At 35.5% G+C, this 21,586-nt stretch overlaps 4 protein-coding genes across 7 annotated transcripts; 1 reads left to right on the top strand and 3 right to left on the bottom strand.

Moving 5' to 3' along the window:
- Positions 1-271: 271 nt before the first annotated feature.
- On the bottom strand, positions 272-3,622 carry LOC139845343 (tRNA-specific adenosine deaminase TAD2). 4 transcript variants are annotated; one of them, XM_071835595.1, is made up of 9 exons: positions 3,521-3,611; positions 3,173-3,248; positions 2,846-2,952; positions 2,568-2,605; positions 2,136-2,202; positions 1,878-2,037; positions 1,677-1,773; positions 1,387-1,490; positions 272-563 (listed from the first exon to the last, which is right to left on the bottom strand). In XM_071835595.1, exons 2-9 carry the CDS (start codon positions 3,234-3,236, stop codon positions 526-528), a joined length of 675 nt encoding a protein of 224 aa, XP_071691696.1. In that variant the 5' UTR covers positions 3,237-3,248; positions 3,521-3,611; the 3' UTR covers positions 272-525. The 4 variants fall into 4 exon arrangements, with proteins under 4 accessions (XP_071691696.1, XP_071691697.1, XP_071691698.1 ...); XM_071835598.1 differs by having other exon boundaries at positions 274-563; positions 2,846-2,933; positions 3,521-3,568; XM_071835596.1 differs by lacking the exon at positions 3,173-3,248 and having other exon boundaries at positions 273-563; positions 3,521-3,622.
- Positions 3,623-5,660: 2,038 nt separating this feature from the next.
- Positions 5,661-8,792, bottom strand: LOC139845344 (methylthioribose kinase). Its single transcript, XM_071835600.1, has 6 exons — positions 8,515-8,792; positions 7,322-7,631; positions 6,979-7,153; positions 6,676-6,877; positions 6,363-6,577; positions 5,661-6,149 (listed from the first exon to the last, which is right to left on the bottom strand). Exons 1-6 carry the CDS (start codon positions 8,698-8,700, stop codon positions 5,990-5,992), a joined length of 1,248 nt encoding a protein of 415 aa, XP_071691701.1. The 5' UTR covers positions 8,701-8,792; the 3' UTR covers positions 5,661-5,989.
- A 1,085-nt stretch (positions 8,793-9,877) lies between these two features.
- On the top strand, positions 9,878-18,282 carry LOC139845345 (triacylglycerol lipase 1). Its single transcript, XM_071835601.1, has 10 exons — positions 9,878-10,169; positions 14,334-14,444; positions 14,725-14,865; positions 15,081-15,191; positions 15,284-15,427; positions 15,560-15,600; positions 15,786-15,862; positions 15,966-16,061; positions 16,139-16,495; positions 17,958-18,282. Exons 1-9 carry the CDS (start codon positions 10,008-10,010, stop codon positions 16,459-16,461), a joined length of 1,206 nt encoding a protein of 401 aa, XP_071691702.1. The 5' UTR covers positions 9,878-10,007; the 3' UTR covers positions 16,462-16,495; positions 17,958-18,282.
- A 1,158-nt stretch (positions 18,283-19,440) lies between these two features.
- On the bottom strand, positions 19,441-21,235 carry LOC139845346 (gallate 1-beta-glucosyltransferase 84A23-like). Its single transcript, XM_071835602.1, has one exon. It carries the CDS (start codon positions 20,995-20,997, stop codon positions 19,564-19,566), a length of 1,434 nt encoding a protein of 477 aa, XP_071691703.1. The 5' UTR covers positions 20,998-21,235; the 3' UTR covers positions 19,441-19,563.
- Positions 21,236-21,586: the final 351 nt, after the last annotated feature.

Consider the following 21,586-nt stretch of genomic DNA (forward strand, 5'->3'; position numbering starts at 1 on the left):
ATATGATAAAATATATTACTCCGTATTAATGATAACATTCTTTATTGTTCCTTGAAAGTCAAGAGCTGAGAGTTGCTCAGTTAGTCAAGTTTAGAGTATTTAATTTTCATCACCTACCTCTTCAGGTTCACAATCATGCACCCTAGTTACCTTTTATTACCCTGATATAACAATTAACTTATCTTTATTCAATCAACTTCAACTACGGGTAACAAAAGAACATCAAATTTGTCAATTTGACTATAAAATATGCTGCAAAAGCACCCCTTTGGATATGTTAAGTAGTGAGAATCTTTCAAGATATCGTAACCCATTTTTCATATAATAATATTGTTATGCCATGTGAAAACCATACTTTAATTTAAGTTTATATAACTATAATCAAATTTGTTATTACTAATCGGATCAGAAGTATAAGAGAAATATAACATGTCTTTTTCTCATGTTAGTAAGATCCTGAAGGTCTTTTTATGCGAACCGCAGATAAAAACTGACCATTACCAAATGTCCGAATGCAACGATGAATTATGATTGTTGAACTAGCTGTCTATGAGGTTTTGGAGCTGCAAAAAACAAAGAAAGAAACTATGTTGCTTAGGGCAATTTATTTCACTCTTTACAGTATGCAACAAAGGCTGACACGAATCTAATTCATCATGATGCTTTTGCTAAAACTTTATAAAATGATTTGTGAACCTAAGGGGCCGTTTACTTTTATTTTGTATTAAGTTTTGTTTCCATATGCTTCTGTTTAGGAAGAGGGTCTGTTTCAACGTCTACTACAAACAAACCATTTTTCAGATTTAGTGGCAGATTGACAAAGAAACAACAATTTTGCTTACCGATTTAAGAGCTGTACTAAAACAGATTATTAAGTAGAAAGTAAACAGACCCTTAGTTATGAGTACAAATATGAAGACATTAAAACCTTAGATATGCCAAAGTTAGATGATTTATATGAAGAGACTTTTATCATTTTCGTTTACTACTGATTTATTACTCGTATTAATTAATTATAATAAAGTTGGACTACTAGGTCTAATATCCAACAATACATCATATCACTTGGTTCATTTTCAAATGCTTATTTTCCGCTTTCGCGCGCTTTCTATGAAAATACTTGCATGATTTAAGTAGATAAAACTATATACTATTCTAATGCCTACATCAGTAGATTGTAAATCAAACACAACAAACATTATCAAACAGATAAAACATCTTCATAAAGAATAAACCTCCTAGTTGTAGTCTGACCTACATGATAGCAGGGTGCCAAAATTTTGTTATCTTGATTAATTACTGATTAAGCAACAATAACTGTGATGTGGAGTAATAGTTCTAAGTTCTAACTAACAACAATAGTCAAGACTTGTTAAAATAACATACTTTTAGGGTTTCCAAGCTCGTAGAAGTTTCTAAAAAGAGAAACAGCTTCTTCAGCCATTATCCCACCAGTGCATTTGTAACCTTTCCCCCCAAGATCATCACCACTATCAAGTTAATATGAAAATAAAATAATAAGAACTAAACGTGAAATTTCGGGTAGTAAGAGAGTGACTCAGAGACACACACACACAAAGAATGTAATAAATGAAATTTTCTCCTTTTTGTTTTTTTTTTTTGTTTTTTTTTGTTTTTGAGTGATGTCATAAAAAAAACTAGTGTTGGATGTCAACCTCGTTGATATCTCAGATGCATTTGTATGTAAGGATAATATTGATCCACAACCTCCAAATTTATCATTGGCACAGCCATAGTATACCTCTTTGATACCTATAGTCAGGTATAAGGAAGAATAAAGAAGAAGATGTCATGATCATGATATAACCTGTATGACATGATAAGATTTATCAAGGTATGTAAGTCCGCAAGTGTACCAAGAAATGATAAAGCAGCCGCACACATTATACAAGGTTCGCATGTGACATAAAGATAGCATTTTGAGAACATGTCAGCAACTTCGCCTTTAGTAAGTTTCTTTTCTTTCCACTGCTCAAGTAGAACATCTGTCGCTTCCATTTCAGCATGCCTTGTAGCCTGATATATTAAGGGGGCAAATTTTGTAGTTGTAACATAATGATAGGTTAAACTATAATGCAAATAAAAAGGGTAACAATAAAAAGTTCAACTGTTACATTTCTTGTTTGGTTAGTCTGATTTCTTCCACTTGCTATTACCTTCCCATCCATAACAATAACGCAGCTGTTGCATGAAAAACAAATTTTACTTAAATACATTTCGTATGATGGTGCACTTTGATAAAAGGCTTAAATAAAATGGGATAATATAAGTGTGAGATAATGAATAACATGAGCTTCCGGAGCATCCTTACACATTGTAAATGATTGGTTCTACAAAATTAATAAAAAAACGCAGAGCATCTTCTAGAAGATAGTTATGCGTACAGGATGATATGCAAGCAGGATAAATAGTTCAAAAGTGTTAATGGAAGAAACACATATTAGTAAGCTTGGAAGGAAATAAACTTACAAAAGAACATATATACAATGTTATAAGATGCCTATAAAAGAATTTGATAAACAAGAGATGATTGACATGAAACATACCCGACAGGCACTTCAAGGCTGTCAAATGCAATTTTGGCCTGTAAAATAGGTACGTCAGCAGGTTATTCATTGGCTAGTTCAAGTACCTCTATATGAAGCAAGATATAATCCTCAAACTTAAACTACATACTCTCTCTATCCCATAAAAACCATTTAATGTTTGCCTCGTTAGATGATTCGAGCTTCGCACAGAAAACTTCATAAGTTTATATTCAATATTGAAAGATCAAGACGCTTAGACCTTAGTGGTAGTGTTAGTTTATAAGGGAAATGGATACCTGTTCTAATGCCAGCTTCATAAATGCAATAACTTCTGGCGTTTCCCCTCCTTCACATGAAGTCATCTTCAAACGGACTGAAAGGCGTCTGAAAACAAGGACCGAATCTGAAAAACAACTTAAAAAATCATACAAGCATGCTGGTACTCATACCTCAAACTTTTACGGAGTATATGATAAAAACATGGGTCCTTTGTTTAACTTCCTCATATGCAAATGTTGCATCTGAGAAGAAAAACGTGTATATTCTTGCCTATGACCCAACACATTCAGTTGAAAGCATGTAACAATCAACTGAATGTGGTCATTTTGTATTTTTATTCTCACCGTTATTATCATCATGCAGTCTTTTTTTTCTTCTAAAAATTGATGTCAAAATTCGGCTAGGCATATAATCAAACACCTAGAGTGCATAACAAAAGAAGTCAACAAAGCACAATTTCAATAGGCTGCAAGTACCTGATACTAACGAGTATCCAGTACCTCATTGAATTATATGAGAATTAATATTTATTTGATACTCGAATAATGTAATGCTCAAACTCTGAGTTAACCGAGCATACATTAAACTAAATCTTATTCATCGTCTCGACGAGAAAATTGAACTTTTGTATTTTATTTGTTGTGTAATTAGTCAATAGCAAACTTAGCCAGTCCTGAGCACAGAAAGAGTACCTGATTCTGCTGCAAAATTTTTCGTAAAATGGTCTTCCACTTTCGGAAACCTGCAGATAAAAAGAAGTTTCGCAAATAGGGTGCAGTTATCTTTTAGTTTGATTGTTTTGCTTTTTTATATTTTAGATAAACCATTTAAATTTTAGACCACCTGGCGTGCTCACTCATTTTAAGCTCAACACGTCTCCAACACGCTCATAGCAAGGCGTGCTGGTGTCATTTGACTCATGCGTGTTGGCTCGTGGCACGAGAAGAAAACTAGGCGTGCTTGATTTTGATTGGTCTTTTATTATTTTTATATATATATTTTTACCTAACTCTCAACGATATTTTAACACATCACATAACACGCCACTCAACACGCCACCTATTATTTACCAGTTTGACAGCACGCATGTAAAACACCTCACCCCTACCCATTAACACCCCGCCATTGTTAAAGATGGTCTTATACTCCGTATAAATAATACCGTATAAACAAAAACAATTCGTTTATCTATATTTCTTAACAAGAAACTGGTCCACCGCGCGATGCTGCGGTAAACTTAAGAATTTAGAAAAGTCACAGGTTATCGCAAAAAGTTGCTCGTTGTTACATACAAAAGGTTATTACATGAGTTTGCATAAATTGCATAATCACATGCTCTTTTCATCTTGGAATGTCTTTACTGCACTTGTAGTTAGCGAAAGTTGTCCAACATGACTGTAACATCCGGAATATATTAACACAATTTAATAAGGCACCCTAAAACATAGTAGCCCGAGATATTTAGCGTTTTTTGAAAAGCGTCAATTTTGTGTATAGGTAGTTGCGTTGTATTCGTAAAATTATTTCGAGTTGAGCTGTGGTTTCGTAAAAATATAACGCGTGGCGAGGGAGAAGATGTGATCCGTTGAAGATTTGGGTGATTTTTTTTAAGTTTTTTTTATTTAGAAATATGTAATTTTCACTTAGCCCTTGAAGTTTAGGGTGTTTGACATTTGGTAATAAAGAGTGCTAGTGGGCACCACGATTTAAGCGGAACGTACAACTCCGCTAAGCATGGAAGTTGGTTACTATTCATCAATAGTAACCCAAATTTGCTCAATTGTATATATGTATAATGTTTTAATCAAGAGTTATATGTTCCGTATAAATAATACGGAGTAATGTTTTATCCTCGACAGCTAACAATTTTACCGGTATATGTAGCCTAAAAACATAAACGTTGTTTGCTAGCTATCATCCATGGCTGATAACAATTCAATCTTACAAATGACTAGAGCTGTTGAACAAATAGCCGGCTGACCAGAAACCACACCAGGCACCATTCCAATTCACCAACAATTACTCGTATGAAGTTAAAGGTTCTGAGCCGTAAGTTACAGATTGAGACTTTGTTTTGTAATCTCCAGTCTGTACGTTACCGATCGAGAATTTGGGCTGTTTATGTAAATATTATAATTAGAAGATACTGAGTTGTAACTCTATGACTTCAGCTCAGTTAGCTAGAAAGTTAGTTACAATGTTGGTAGTTAGTTGCCTTTAGTTGTATTATATGCAGCCGTTTGTAATCATTTCACAATTAATTCAATCAATTGAGATAGTTATTCAATAATTCCGCTTCCGTTTTCAACAAGATTGGACTCGAATACATTAAACAGACACTAGGAACCGTCACCAGCTTCATATACCATATATTCCAACGAACATGGATGCAGATAAAAAGAAATATAACAAGCCAGCTTATTCATCAATGACATGGATGGAGTCGCTTACCCCTCAAACAACAAGATCCATGTCAGCGCAAACTACATCCAAAATACTCGAGTGATGTCTTAACTCATAACTCATGAGAGGGAGCTTGCACGGGCCATATATTATGATGGATGATGATGATGATGATGATGATGATGATGATGATGATGATGATGATGATGATGATACATGTATAGCAATAGAATGGAAACAGTGAGCTTGTTTCGGGAGGGTTAATTGAAGGGATTGCTGATTTTGAGGTTTAAGGTAGGGTACGTACCTAGCCATTGGGTTCAACCAGGGCAAAGTCACAGATGGGACCAAGGTTATGATGTACCTAGCCATTGTAGCTAATACAGGTCTTCAAGTAAAATTAGAATATGTTCACTATCATTGAGTACTCTGAGACATAATGCAACAAATCCAATAATAACTTTCAAAACAAATGCCAAAACTCCCCTAAACATGTGATAAGTCTATGTCCTTTGTGCTTATTCTACCAAGCCTACCAAGAACCTAGGTGTTGCACACATATTATCATGTAACTAAAATTTGTTCAGAAAAATATTATCACATGCCACACATATATTATCAGCCCCAAATTACAACTGTTGAATACGATTTATCATTACAATACAATTACCTGGTAACTATTTGGTAGTGATGTTCAGTTCATGAACATTTATTAAGAGACTATATCAAGTTGCATGCCTTGCACATCACTTATAGAATTACTGAGCCGCAGAAATAACTTCAGCTATGGTGTTGAAATTTCTTCGTTTCTTCATAAGCATCTTGGCGAAATCAAGAGCCCGTCGTTCACAATCTGCTCGTTTCGCAAGATCAACGATTGATTCAAAATCTTCAACATGAGCCACTCCAACAATCCTCCTGTGGTTCAAATCATGACAAAAAAACATACAGAAAATAGTAAGTACATCCATCGTCTTGGTGGCCCTAATTTGGATTTATAAAATACTAAAGATGATAAGAATTCCATTAACACATTCAAATCTTGTCCGAATCGTCATCATATTAGAAAAATTGTTCCATTATCAGATGTAATTTATGATTCATGAATTCAGTATTACGAGTTCAAACTACCTTATCATTTTGGCAGCAGCAAATCCAAGAGAATCGTGAAACAAATCGCTCATGTATTTCTGTTTCACAAGCTCCCGAAGCTCCGTATTGTTATAAATTTCACTAAGATACGCCTCACCGGGCCCATCTTTGTGTATATCCCAGAGAGCGGTGAACTTTTTGTAAAAGAGGTTCCAGGTGTCTGCCACAGTATCAATTATCCATGCTTTATACGTCTGCACAAAACCCAAGAGAAATGGTTTAGCGTAAGTAACCATTGAAAACCAATATAAGTATGATAAAAATATAATACAGTATATCAAGCAAGACATACTTTTCGGTCATTCCCATGATCTGCATGTCCATCTTGTGAGAAGTACGCCAAAAACAGGTTTCCAATAAAAGCACCAATATCAAAACCCATTGGCCCGTAGAAAGCAAATTCTGGATCAATGACTTGAGTCGATTCGTGAGTAACCATCACCGAACCGGTATGAAGATCTCCGTGTATTAAAGCTTGTGCCTTTTCACAGAATCTGCACATCAAGCATCCATTTGCTTAAGGAACAGCTTCCAGAAATTGTTAAATGGGAAACATTAAAAGGTAAAAAAAACGTAAGCGATTAAGTCCGTGTACTTTGATTTGAGCTCAGCAACTTCAAGCTTTAATATATTGTCATTCCGAACTGTCTCAGCATCACTATCAAGATACGGTGTAGTCCAACGGTTAAATTCAGCAATCTTGTAAGGGTCTGAAAAGACCACCTGCTCAGTCAGCCTGCATAACTCCATATTTGCACAAAATTCAGCCACTGCACAAAGGAAATTGAGGTAAACGCCATGAGTTAGATGCATCTTAATACACCTCCAAAGCTTTACAGAGCACATACAAAAACTTAAATGTTTTTTAAAAAAGTGCTCTTTTTATTGATGGTAATTAATTAAATGAGTACTGTAATTCTAGGCATAACTTAATATACCTGCACTTTTGTGCTCTGTAGTTGTAAGATACAGAAGAGATGTGTAAAAAAGAGTATTAGCCATAAATTCTGACATATGTTCTGCCAATAATGGATATTCGACTCCAGCAATCAATCCTTTCCTCAAGATAATATGTGGAGGTTCGATATATCGCATACCAATAACTGACATTGTTCTGTCAAAGTGATAAACTTCCGGAACATGTTTAGGCGACAAACCATGCTGACGTTTAAGTGCAGTTGCTTCAAAATAAGATCTTTCCTTTGTCATTGGCCATGATTCACCAATACAACGAACATACGGTATAGCCTGCCCACATACAAATTAAACAAACAAGCACAATCTATAGAGATACTGCTTCTACTTACATACAGGGCAAATTTCAGAAGAAAGTAATGGAAGTTCTGAAAAGACTAGGGTGTCGTTTGTTTTTCAGTCTGCAGATCTTATTATGACTTATGTATGCGGGCCTGCAAACGTTTCTATTGCAGACTGTTTTTTATTCTTAAGACATAAGATAAAATAATGTCTTAGTCTGTCTGAAACCTCGCAGACTTAGAAATATGCTTCTAACTGCTGCAGAATTAAGTTATTTTGCAAACATAAAAACAAAAGCATACACCTTCAGGTCACATCTTCTTTACAGACGTGGTCTGCAGATCTTAAGACAAAAACATCTTGAAAAACAAACAGCACCTACGTGTGGGTAAGTTCATTTGCAAATTTAAGGACTATAAGTTCAATTTTGCTCATATAAAGGGGTAAAAGTTCATATTTTATTTTATGAACTTGCGGGCATCGTCGAGCTGGTTCGGGTTTCCGCCGAACGTGTGTGTTACTTGTACACGATGAGGATCGTTGAAATAAATGATCTACTAATGCCAAAAAATCCACGTTAAAAAAAAAGTTCATATTTTATCCACAGAAAGATACAATAATAATAGTAAGTTTAAGGAGCTCTTTTTATATCCAACGTTACATTCTTTTTGAGATTTGTTGTACAGTGAACCGAGTCACTGACACATAAAAAACCCTAGATGACATTCTGCTACTTAATTGAGGGATTTGTGATTGTTGACTAGCTCTATCCTTATCCTTATGGTCTAATTAAAACAAAAGACAACAAATTAATTTCATTATGAACATATTATAACCTAATTAATTAACTACTTTAAATTAGTAAGAATAAAACCTGTTTAACGACGATTGAACCGGAAGGGGAAGTAACGATGTAGACGAAATTAAGATTGCCATCTCCAACTTCTTTGACTTGATATTTATCAACTTCATCCCCTAACTTCGATGATAAAGATGGTGTTGTTTTAATGTATTCTCTGAGTGATTTATCGTCTAGTACATGAAAGCCTTTCGTCGTCATGTTTTCAGATCGCTGCTTTAATTGATAAAGGCGGCTTATAAAATTGAAGATTCTGTTGGGGTTTTAGACTGGAATTTGTTTTCTAAAAAAGGCATGAATCGCGTTATAATTACAATTCAAAAGGTGTGACGAATAATTAGAAATCGAAAAAAGTTACATGATTATTATAAACGTGGCAATTTTGCATTGGTTAATAATAATGCATTGAACCTGACCGTAATTTTGATTACCTATGTCACAAAACGATTACTGCCTCGTCACATAATATTGTTTTCGAATGTGAGAACGAATGATTGATCGAATTATCGAGCGTAAACAAATACTATGACTCTGTAAATTTGTGGTGAGCGATCACCCTCTAAACTGTATGCTTGATAAAGAACTAAAGGACTCAAAACTATAAAAGCTCTACAAATAATAGTTCTTATGAATATGAATTTATAAAACAATTCTTTAAGTCAGGTAAAGTAACTGTTCTTATAAACATCAAAGACTCTGTAACTGAATAGTTATTTGCCCATAGTACGGGAGTAATTAGTAAATGTTTACATGTTTAAACTTTACAAAAGTAACCGTTAAACTATATTTTTGGTAAAATCCAAATTTTATTAACCAAAACTTTATGTAAAATTAAGATTTTTTAACATTAGCGTTTAAGTTATCATTAAAATGTAAAAAAAAAAAAAAAGGATTTGTATATTTCAATATTCGTCCTTAAAAAGTAACATTGGGTTGTAGCTCAACTGGTGGTGGCATACCTCTCTTAACGATATTATTATTCTTTAAATAAGTCAGATTTATTTAAGATAGTATGATTAGAAATAATTGGTGGTAATACGATATTGTAGAGGATAGAGGATTTGAGATTTGGAAAAAGATAAAGTAGAGATGAGATGTAAAAAACGGATTTACCCTCACATATCTGGCATATATCATGGCTTTATTTAACGGAGATACTTAACCTCCGTCAGTCATATGGACTATCTCAGCAACGTTTGCATACTATGAGGACTATATCGATCAAATCACAAGTCCAGGAACTATCAGCAATTTAGTGAAAACCACAGGGACTATATCAGTGTAATTATGTCTTATTTGTGAAAAGAATAAGTACAATTTACGTTTTAAAGGAAAATTAAGAAATTATCGTATTCGTGAGAGAGCGGGTGACCCTACATCTCGTAGTTACGTGTTCTCAGGGTCAAATAAAGGAGTTGTGGGTGAATCCAACTCAACTACCATATCTATATTCACTGATTCCACTGGTCTGTGGACTGTGCATCTGGTTGATCACTCCCTCAATCGATATGGTTGTCATGTGGTTTCTGTTAGCGCTCGCTGTATCGATATACATCTCATTCGGTAGCTGTTCAACTGTTGACTCGTTCATCCAACACAGCCAGTCGTATGATGGTGGTTTGTGTTTGAATCTTATCCGACCTTGTGGTTACTCTTGCTTGGAACACTCTGTATGTAATTACTTCCCCCTAACTCACTCTCTGATTCATTCCGTTTTTGTATACGCTTAATTCGACAACTCTATTTCTTAATTGCCGTAATACGAGTAACTCTTAATAACTTCATTTACTGATTAATTTATTTATTTATATTAGATCATCGAATACTTTCAATTTGAAGTGCATGTATGATTAGCAAAAAAAAACAAAAAAAACACCGATTTTTTTTTCTGGCAATATTGGACTAAAAATATTTGTAGTTAGAATGATAATCGCAATTCGCAAATATAGGCTAGTGGCTAGGGCAAGAGGTGACAAGTTAAAATCCCACTAGGCACTAGCAGCCATTCGTGAATCTAGAACAAAACTCAAGAGTTACTTAGAGTGTGCTTGGTTGGGGGTAATGAACCATAAGGAATAGGAATGATAATCATTTAAGTGCTTGGTTATCTATAATGGAATTGCTCATTACCCAAAACTAGTTAATAAACCATTACCCAATAAAATGAGAGGAATGGGATTCATTATACAATTACAATACACTGCCAATTTTTCCTCCCACGTTCTATGTAACTTCCCTTTTTTTTTTAATTCCTTTATTCCACTACACAATACAACTCGAACATGAAGTAACTTAAAATTTCATTTAAGGATTTAACTTAGTAACTTATATTTTTAGCGTATGATTTTAACCTCTGTATTTGTTTTATATTTTAGATCAGATATTAATATTAATTAGGGCATTAATGACTATTTATGATTTTCAAAATTCATCTAACTTCTTTGTGACGATGATAAAATTGCTTAACAATATTGATCAAATTTACGCTAATTGTTTATTAGTTTCAGTTTTAATCGATTGATTATCTCATCTACGTAGTTGTCAGGAGTATGAAATAGATTCATCCATTAACTATTTTTTAACAGCATCCATCAACTATTATGGACAATTAGCATATGTATCAAACGTAAATAGTTAAATAACAATTAACAATATGGAGAAACTTCATCCCGAATTTGTTCTTCTGATTTTAAAATGTAAAAACCAAGCAATAGCAATGCAATGAGAATAAACATTGCATTACCATTACCATTCCTTTCCCATTATCATTACCATTCTCCCTTTTGAACCAAGCACACCCTTAGTAGCCTAATTATATTTAGTGTGTGTTTACCTAAAAAAACCATAAATTCTCATTTAACAAATTTAGCGATCTCTTGTACAATTTAATTTAAATGGTACTTTGTAATAAAAATTTAAAAGTAGTGACAAGAACCCGTAGCTTATAAGCTACATTCGCTTCTAGTACCAGTCTTAAGGGAGGCCAGGAAAAGGGTGGTAAACAATCACGGAATATACCGGTTTTGGTTGTGTACGTCTGAGTAAAATATACTACCCTAAGTACATGGTAGCCTGTGGTGGTTTTATTTTTTGGTAGAAAAAATTGATATGGTTACTTTGTGAAGGATGTTATCCCACATAGGTGGGAGGAGAAAGTTGGAGGTGGGTGACTTGGTTATAAAAGGAGGGCCAAGTCTTCATTCCAATTTGCACCAATCAATACACTTTAAGTATTTGATTATTTCTTTCTTTCTTACCCTTGTTTGAGAGTTGTATTAGTTAACTATTTTCGAGAGTGTAGTTGGCTTAAGATAGTCGTCTATATCATTGTAACAATTTGTGATATAGTGTATTTCTCTCTTTGGGGGCCGGTGGTTTTTCTCCTGTTTTGGAGTTTCCACGTTAAATCTTGTGTTGTGTATTGTTCTTATTTCTTTACTGTTTTTCATTGGGCGTTTGTTGGGAATTAGTGAGACCGTAATTTCCCAACAACTGGTATCAGAGCGTCAGGTTTGACGGGGGTCTCGGTTATAGGAGTCGGAGTATGCTCTGTGGTTGCCACGGGAGTGGATCGTCCACATCAGAAACGAGTTCTATTGATCGTATAGGGTATCTGGTTAGACAATATTTTTTCTGATTCGTAGTAATAGTTGGATTTGTTAGTGGCGAGTTGTGGATTTCCGATTTAAAGGGTCCTGGCTACCTGCTACATCTTTTGGCTATTCGAAACGTGAGCAAAATCAGAGAAAGTGTTGTTTATAGGATACGGATACGATGTCGAAGTTCAGTCCAATGAGGTTTGATGTTGAGAAATTTGATGGGAGGATCAATTTTGGCTTATGGTAGGTTCAAGTCAAGGATGTGTTGATTCAGTCCGGGTTACACAAAGCATTGAAAGGTAAACCCACCTTTGTTCCCGGCAGTGATTCTAGCAGTAAGTTCGATAAAGAAGAATGAGATGATATGGATTTGAGGGCAGCAAGTGCGATTCGTTTGTGTCTTGCAAAGAACGTGCTTGCAAATGTGCACGGGTTATCAACGGCAAAGGAGCTTTGGGTTAAACTAGAGCAGTTGTACCAGGGCAAGGGCATCTCAAATCGGTTGTGTCTTAAAGAACAATTTCATACTTTGCGTATGGATGGGGGTTCAAAGATTTCAGATTATCTGAGCATTTTGAATGGTATTGTTTCGGAACTTGAAGCTATTGGAGTTAAAGTGGATGATGAATATAAAGCTTTGATGTTGATATTATCTTTGTCATCATCTTATGAACACATGAAACCTATTTTGATGTCTGAAGTTTGAAGACGTTACTAGCAAGCTCCTATCCGAGGAGAAAAGACTGGACGGTAACGGGGTCTCGTCATCAGGAGATACGATAGTGTTGTGTTCGGATAGGCGAAAGAGAAACTCTGGGAAGAATCTGGTATGCTGGAGGTGCGGGAAGACTGTGCATGTAAGGGTTAATTGTCCAGGTGGAGCTAATTCGGCAAATGGCTCCAAAGACGCTAATGATGTCTCCGTTGTTACGGAGAGTGACGAATTCCTCTGAAGTCACGTCATCCTCATGGTGTGTCCGCGCCACCGTGGAAAGGGATGTTCGTTAGCGGTTCCACAATTACACATGGGCATTGGTTTGGCGTTGATGCAGGTTGTGTGGTGGAAACTGATGTTGTAGCTGATGGGACTTTCGGGAAAGCCAAACAGGGAAGTTGCACCATAAAGTTTCAGCTGGTTGTTCAACAATATGTGCCAAGGTGAAATGCTTGGAATGTGATATTCTAAGTGCTATATTTTTAATGGTGGAGTATGATAATTCTTGTTAAGAGTTATGATTGTCTGTGATGACAATGATTGTCGGTTTAGACAATGTTCGGTAAAGATGCAAGTTTTGTCTCTTGGGAGATAATGTCAACGGCATGAAGATGAGGATCTTGAAGTTGTCGTCGAGGAAGCATCTATATCGGTTATCCTTATAATGTTAAAGTATGGTTATCTTTTTCTATCAAAAAGGTGGAGATTTGTTGGTTTTATTTTTTGGTAGAAAAAATTGATATGGTTACTTTGTGAAGGATGTTATCCCACATAGGTGGGAGGAGAAAGTTGGAGGTAGGTGACTTGGTTATAAAAGGAGGGCCAAGTCTTCATTCCAATTTGCACCAATCAATACACTTTAAGTATTTGATTATTTCTTTCTTTCTTGCCCTTGTTTGAGAGTTGTATTAGTTAAATATTTTGGAAAGTGTAGTTGGCTTAAGAGAGTCGTCTATATCATTGTAATAATTTGTGATATAGTGTATTTCTCTCTTTGGGGGCCAGTGGTTTTTCTCCTGTTTTGAAGTTTCCACGTTAAATCTTGTGTTGTGTATTGTTCTTATTTCTTTACTGTTTTTCATTGGGCGTTTGTTGGGAATTAGTGAGACCGTAATTTCCCAACAGCCTGAACATGGAAAACGTCATCTGTTTACCTGTATATTCATGGGTAGAACAAGTATAAAGGAAAGTCAATGTGATAGTCAGTGAAACTCAAATTGGAACCAAAGGGCTTAATAACAACATACCACGAATCTTTTTTGGAAAACTTAATCAATGATTGTTCTTAATCCATCGATTACATCAGCTCGGTGTATTTAGTTTTGAGTTGGAATGATGTGTGATGTTTATAGAATAAGTTTGCTGTATTGACAAGTTATATACAAGAACACTAGATTCATAGTATTATATGTGAAGTCCAATCAGTTTGCATATAATTGTTCTGCATGTGACATAATATCTGGACTAACTCTCTTATTAGTTATTAGTTAAAGAACTGACCGATCTTTCATTTATTGCAGACTCAAACAGAGGATGGTTTCTTGCTAGGTCTTCAGCGTGTGTCATCGGATGTTCTTAGTTTAGGAGTACAAAGCCGACCTCCCGTTCTACTTATACATGGACTCTTTATGGTGAGTGGCGACATTACCAACCATTTGTTAGTTTCGAAATTTTATAGTACCTATTTGGAACATTATATCATAACTTTGTAACCTGGCTAATTAAGTTATGAGTGAAGGAATAGTAGGCTAATGAATATTCATGGTAGTTGGTATTTTTACTTTTAGTTCAACAAACAAAAAGCTTGGTTGTTTTAAAAGTTTTTACATCTTTTGTTTATCTCTTTCCCATTATAAGAGGAATTACTTAATTTGATTTTCCATTTGTACAAAATAACTTTAACTTAATCAGGGTGGTGATGCTTGGTTTATGGATTCCCCAAACGAATCATTGGGTTTTGTTCTTGCGGACCGTGGTTTTGATGTTTGGGTTGCTAACGTGCGTGGTACAAAATGGAGCCACGGGCATGCATCTCTATCAGATGGGGACAAGGTACATCAACATCATGTACTAAACTTTTTTTTTTCTTTTCTGTATATCATGGTTTGCGATAGTGACAAAATGAAGATTATTGTAGAGCTATTTTAATACCATCAGTTGTTCCTAATGGTGTCAGTTATGGGCAAATGGTGACCGCTCGTTTTTTTTTTTTTTTTTTTTTTTTTTTTTTTTGCTATGATCTTAACTTAATCTTTACCCTAATACAGGAGTTTTGGGATTGGAGCTGGCAAGAGATGGCTCTTTATGATCTTAAGGCAATGCTCACTTATATAAGTTCCATAACTAACTCCAAAGTTTTTGTTGTGGGACATTCACAGGTTTTACACTTCGAATTCCATTTCTGTTCTACAAAATAAACCTCTGCTTATAACATCTCCTTAACGGAACCATATTTTCATTTTTAATTCAGGGAACAATAATGTCATTGGCCGCTTTTACTCAACCAGATATTGTTAACATGGTTGAAGCTGCTGCTCTTCTTTCTCCTATATCATATTTGGATCACATCACATCCAAATTTGTTCTTAATATTGTTAAAATGCATCTTGAAGAGGTTTATTTTTTATTTTTTTGTTGCTTATTCATATTCAAATTAACCTACTTTTGGTTTTGGAATTTCATATGTAAACTTTTTTTTTTTTTTTTTTTTTTTTTTTTTTGTTTATTTATTTATTTTTTTGCACAGGCACTTTCATTGCTTGGAATACATCAACTGAATTTAAAGAGGTTTATTGCTTTCCATTTTGGGTTAATCACACCAGCATATATCAAACTTTACCAATATTGCAATTGTAATATTTGTATGTATAGAACTAATAAAAAATACATTGTTACGTTCTACGTATTTGCACTACCATGATGTTGTAGTTTCGGTCATAATATTTACATTCTTTTTTTTTTTTTTTTTGCAGTGAAATCCTCACCGACATCTTACTATTGGCTTGTGATGGGCATGTGGATTGCAGCAATTTGTTAGCAGCCATCACAGGTAATTTTTTTACAATCTGTTTTATATCTTATTATAACTAACTACTGTTATATGACCCGTATACTTCATGATAACATTACCGTCTATTACCCAAATCTTGCAGGTGTAAACTGTTGCTTTAACAGCAGTCGTGTCGATTTCTATCTTGAATATGAACCTCATCCTTCATCATTGAAGAACTTGAAACATCTCTTTCAAAGTATGTTTTGTATACCCTGTTTGCTTCCTTATTACTCTTGCAAGTCTTTTCGACACATTTTTACCTTTGATTTCCAGTGATACGCAAAGGTACTTTTGCCAAGTACGACTATGGGACTCTGAAGAATATACTACAATATGGCAAAACAAAACCACCTGCATTTGACCTTAGTCAAATTCCCGAATCATTACCTATATGGATGGCTTATGGGGGAAACGATGCTTTGGGAGACGTGATCGATGTGCAACACACCTTGAAGGAATTGAAATCGAAACCGAACGTTGTGTTTCTTGAGGATTATGGTCATGTAGATTTCCTATTGAGTACAAGAGCTTATGAAGATCTTTACGATAACATGATCACATTTTTTCGGTCGTGTGGAACGTCCAGCAGCTCTTAAGATATACCGAGTATACAACCATACTACCATCACAGTAAGTTTTCAAGAACTTTTTCTACTGTTAACGAAATTGGGTGGGTATGGTAACGGGTCAATACGGGTTGGGCCGGGGAGACATGGAAGCACCTGTTCAGAATATAAATATTTTGAACGTGTTAATGTCATTACAAAACTACAGTCTTCAAGTTAAAAAAGAAATTACACGAATTAGAGAGACTTATTTATTTAAGTTATCGTGGAATAAATAGAATAATTTCAGCTGGTTCGATCGGCTCGATCTTCTTCTGTTTTAGTTAAACCACTTAGTTAACCTCATTCTACATGTTAACCAGGGGCGGAGCCAGGATTTGTGGTCAATGGTGTCACCGGTTAAAACTCAAAAAAATTTCTACTACATGTCTTATTTCAGTGGTGTCACTCAAAAAAATTTACACTATCCGCTATTGTCACTAGCTAAAAATTTAAAAAAATTTCCACTACATCGCGTATTTTAGTGGTGTCCTGTGCCCACACTGCCTTCTACATAGCTCCGCCTCGTTTTAAAATAGTCAAAATTGTCACCTCTGATTTTACTCATTTCGTTTTGATTCCTATGTTCATGAAAACTGCAACATTTATAATTGTCACCTCTAATATTACTCATTTCAGTTTGATTCATTTGTGGCCATTATATTAAATCTATGATGTTAGTCAAGGCACTATGACACTCATATCTTTAATGGCGGAACGGATCCTTGGCCAAACGATAGACAAATTATTGATGAATATGAATTTATGCCAAGAAAAATAATTGCAAGTTAAAATATGAACTTGCCTATAACCTAGTAATCAAAACAATAATCTAGCTTTCAAAAACAAAACAAGCCGTGACTTTTAAACCACAACAAAGTAATATGGAGAAGATAAGAATACAATTTCAAATTTAAGTCCAATTGCTAGCTACTTTTCCAAGTTAATAATTCGGCCCGTGATCATTCCCTTGTCCCACCAACATACCCATCTTCTCGTTTAGCCCAGTCTCATTCGCACAAACCCAAGGCCACATACAAGATCTTGTAAATAATCATGGAGCCCAATATTTTCTAGTCCATTCGCAATCCCACCTTATCCTTCACCAATCTCAATATCAAAAACATTGTTTATTTTTTAGTACTTAAGCCCTATGTCAAGTCAAACATTGGAATTTCTATATTAACATTATTGCATTTGTGTCCCAATAATGATAGCCTAGGGGGCATGTGTGATGTGTCACGGGTTCAATGTCTGCCCCATGTTCCTTTAACCATGAGTTACACGATTTTCTTTTTTCATGTTGGTTGTGGGACCCGTCCGATTTCATGTTGGCTGTGGGATCGGTCCGTGGGGCTGTTGGCTGTGGGATCGGTCCGTGGGTCTGTCGAAGGGTCGGTTTTACCCTTTTTCTTTTCCTTACATTATTACTTTTGTGCATTTTGTTATTGTTTTGGATTAAGATAGTGAACTGTTTTTTGTGACAGCTGATATAGTCCGTGACTTTTACTCCTAGTGGACTTTTATTTAAGTTCTAGTCAGTATTGATTAGTAAAGTTGGTCTGGTAAGATGTCTACCATCTCAGGCCCACATCTTTACTTATGCAAAGCTACTCATTTATGTGTGGTGTACCACTATAATTTCACAAGTTACAACTATGCATACTGTGTGTCATGTGCTCATTTGGACCACATGAGCACGTTAGTGGATGTGTGTTAAATTATCAGCCAGAATGTGTATATATTTCGTTATGTAGTACGTAGTAATACACTGTAACGTGGTGCAGTTCAAGTTTTACTCCTTTTTCGTTATGTAGTACGTAGTAATATTGTAACGTGGTGCAGTTCAAGTTTTACTCCTTTTTTTTGTGTGAACCCTACTGTCCTATGTAGTACAAGTTCCATAACTATGTGCTATTAGATGACCGATATATCGAATGTACGATGAACATTACTATTTTGTATATTTACTTGAAAATAGTGACATCAAATATGTCGTATAGACTTAGAGGCCCATAACCCATGTGACCATGACATCAAATATTCAAATATGTACTACTTTTACTTGCCTGCCCTATCGTTAAATCTCTCTATGCACAAACTTGTCAAACATTTTTAATATTTTACGTGTATAATGTTTACAAGACTTCTAATTTACTGATTTAATTAAGTTTAAATTTTTGAGGGAAATGTAATATTCTAATTTTACCTTTGGATATCTTATGTTTGGGCATTAGAGTAGAGTTTCCCAATACAATTTAAAGTCGTCATCTTCGATTAAATTATGAATGCAATTAATCTTGACCCCCAGGATTTTACTTTTGGCCATTAGCTTTTTTCAATACAATTTTACTTGCTAGTTACTTTCAATAACATTAAATAATAAAAACTAGCCTAATTTGACGGGAGAAATTACCTAAAGTACACCTTTTTTAAAGTTTTTTTTTTCTTTTCAAAATACGAGTTTTAAAAATACTTTTCAAATTCCACTTGGTTCGAACTTATACGCACCATTATTTGTTTGAATTCCGGATACGATGCCTCTATTCTTCCATTAGGGGGATGCCTCTATTCTTCCATTAGGGGTAAAAATGTGTGTCAACTTCGGACAACAGGTTCAATATAATTGTTGTGCCGACTCGAGTTTGAACCAATTGTTCTAACTTGAGTTCGACCATTATTCAACTTACTTAAAATGAGCTCGAACCAATTGTTGAACTGAGTTAGAACAACAATTTATTCGAACTCAGTTGTTTGAAGTGAGGTATAACAAAAATTGATTCGGACCTATTGTCCGGAGTAGACATACATTTTTACCAGTAATCGAATAATCAAAACCCTTTTAATTTGGTGTGTTCGAACAAACATTGGTTCGAATCCATGGTGTATTATGGCAAGTTTTTAAATATTAATGTATTTTGGTAAAAACTTAAAGTTAAAAATGTATTTTTGCTAACTACGGCTACCGTTTTAACATTTGAACGCCAACTTTTAACTTTATTTCACAAATACGTGACACATACGATACATTTAATTAATGATTGATAATGACATAACTCGTTTATTGGGTTAAATGCAACTGGCGCATACTAATTACTGCACCCTTAACTTCTTAACCTTGTCTACAAACTCTTGTATATTCCGATCAGATGAACCACCTTCTGCCACCGCTTCCTCCGCCGCTTTCTTCCACTTCAATGCATTCTTCTTCATCTCCACCGCCTTTACGCCGCTAGTCGCCTCCTTTAAACACTCCTCCACATCCTTCCTTCCAATCACTCTGTTCTCAGCCTCACCCCTACTCATCCTAATCCCCACTTTCCATACATCTTCCAAGTACTTCGCATTTGTCACTTGATCTCCCCTATGTGGGAACGCAACCACCGGTACACCGCTAGATAACGCCTCCATCGTCGAATTCCACCCACAATGAGACACAAAACAGGACACAGCTGGATGTGTCAACACCTTTGCTTGTGGGCTCCATTGAACCACCATCCCCCTCTCACCAACCTCTTCCAAGAACCCCTTCGGTAACTCACCTGTTTTGTCGATTGTTGTCGTCGTTTTCATATTCAACACCCACAAAAACGACACACCAGAATTCAATACACCATAAGCCATTTCAGTCACCAATTCTTGCTTCATGCTCACTACACTTCCGAAAGATATGTACACCACTGATGAATCCGGCTTTGAGTCAAGCCACTCCAAACAATCGTCCGCTTTTAGCAAGTCACCAGAGATATTTGAACCCGTATCGTGTAACGCGCCTTTGAATAACGGACCTACTGCGCGTATAGGAAATATTTGAGACATGTACTTGATTGCATCCTCTTCAAGTTCTTGAAATGTTTCAGCTAAAATACAAAAGGGCTTTGATATATTCTTGAATTGTCCTATAAAAGATCTTTTCAAAAACATATGAGGCGTAAAAGGATGTAAAAAGCTCGATATCTCATCGGACTTCAACACGGGCATGCTAGGCATCTGGACATCAATGTCTGGTTGTTCTTCACTAGGAAAAGGAACTAACGAATTCTGGTAATGATAATACGTCGAAAAACAAGCACAAGACTGTACCCAAAGTGCTGCACAAGGGATGTTAAACTCTTGTGCCAAGTCACAAACCCACAGCACCCAAGGGGTGCTGATTAGGCACGAAACGGGCGAACCGTTTAGTGTATGATTGTTAATGATTTCTTTGAGCGCTTTCGTTCCGTGAGCCTCAAGTAAAGACAAGTAAGTGTCAAGATCATGAGGTTGGTCGTATTTGTCTTCATCGCATCCATCGTCAAAAAACTCGAACCTGATCATGCCACCACGGTTGCCCACCGGGGTAGGATCACTAGAAACGGCGGCACCAGCATTCGACATTTTCTTTCCGATGGATTTTGGTGCGGAGAAGGTGACAAGAACGTTTCCTTTTGAAGCGATTAGTTTGCCGAGTCTGAGAAGTGGATTAACCTGGCCTTGTGCTGGAAACGCAACTAGAAATATATGCACAAGACCATGTTTAGATGCCATTAATTAATGATGATTGAAAATTTGTTTCAAGTATTTGTGTATGTGAGAATGGAAGTTCGAATGCTTCTTGTTTCGGATTGAATTATATGAATATATTGGATACATGTAGTATGTGAAGTGGAGAATATTATTTATAGATAAAAAATAATCCTAGCACCCGGCAGGTCGAACCATGTTCAAGGCAATAAATATTGAAGAGCAACAAATGTGAAGGCTCATGTGGTGTACAACTTGTGTCCGCTTCACTTGCTACACGATTTGCCACTAAATGATACGTCTCATAATTCATATCAAATAATTCTTATTTTTTATACGGATCATCCACTTACGAAGAGATGGGGCCAACAAGAATAATGAATGGTTTCCGTGCCGGATAAAGTTATATGTAAAAGATAAGAAGTGACAAGACGGTGAGATTTATAAACAAGTAAACCGGCACCAGGATTAGGAGCAGGATATGTTGGACGGATTAGATAGATAGGCCCAAGTCCGATTGTGGGCTTGGTCCATTAGGATTTGTTAGAGTTTAGGAGATTCACGGTTTACATTGTTTAACATGGTATCAGAAGGGTATAATCCTGGTTAAATC

The sequence above is a fragment of the Rutidosis leptorrhynchoides genome, chromosome 4 (assembly GCF_046630445.1).
Source record: "Rutidosis leptorrhynchoides isolate AG116_Rl617_1_P2 chromosome 4, CSIRO_AGI_Rlap_v1, whole genome shotgun sequence".
Lineage (NCBI taxonomy): Eukaryota > Viridiplantae > Streptophyta > Magnoliopsida > Asterales > Asteraceae > Rutidosis > Rutidosis leptorrhynchoides.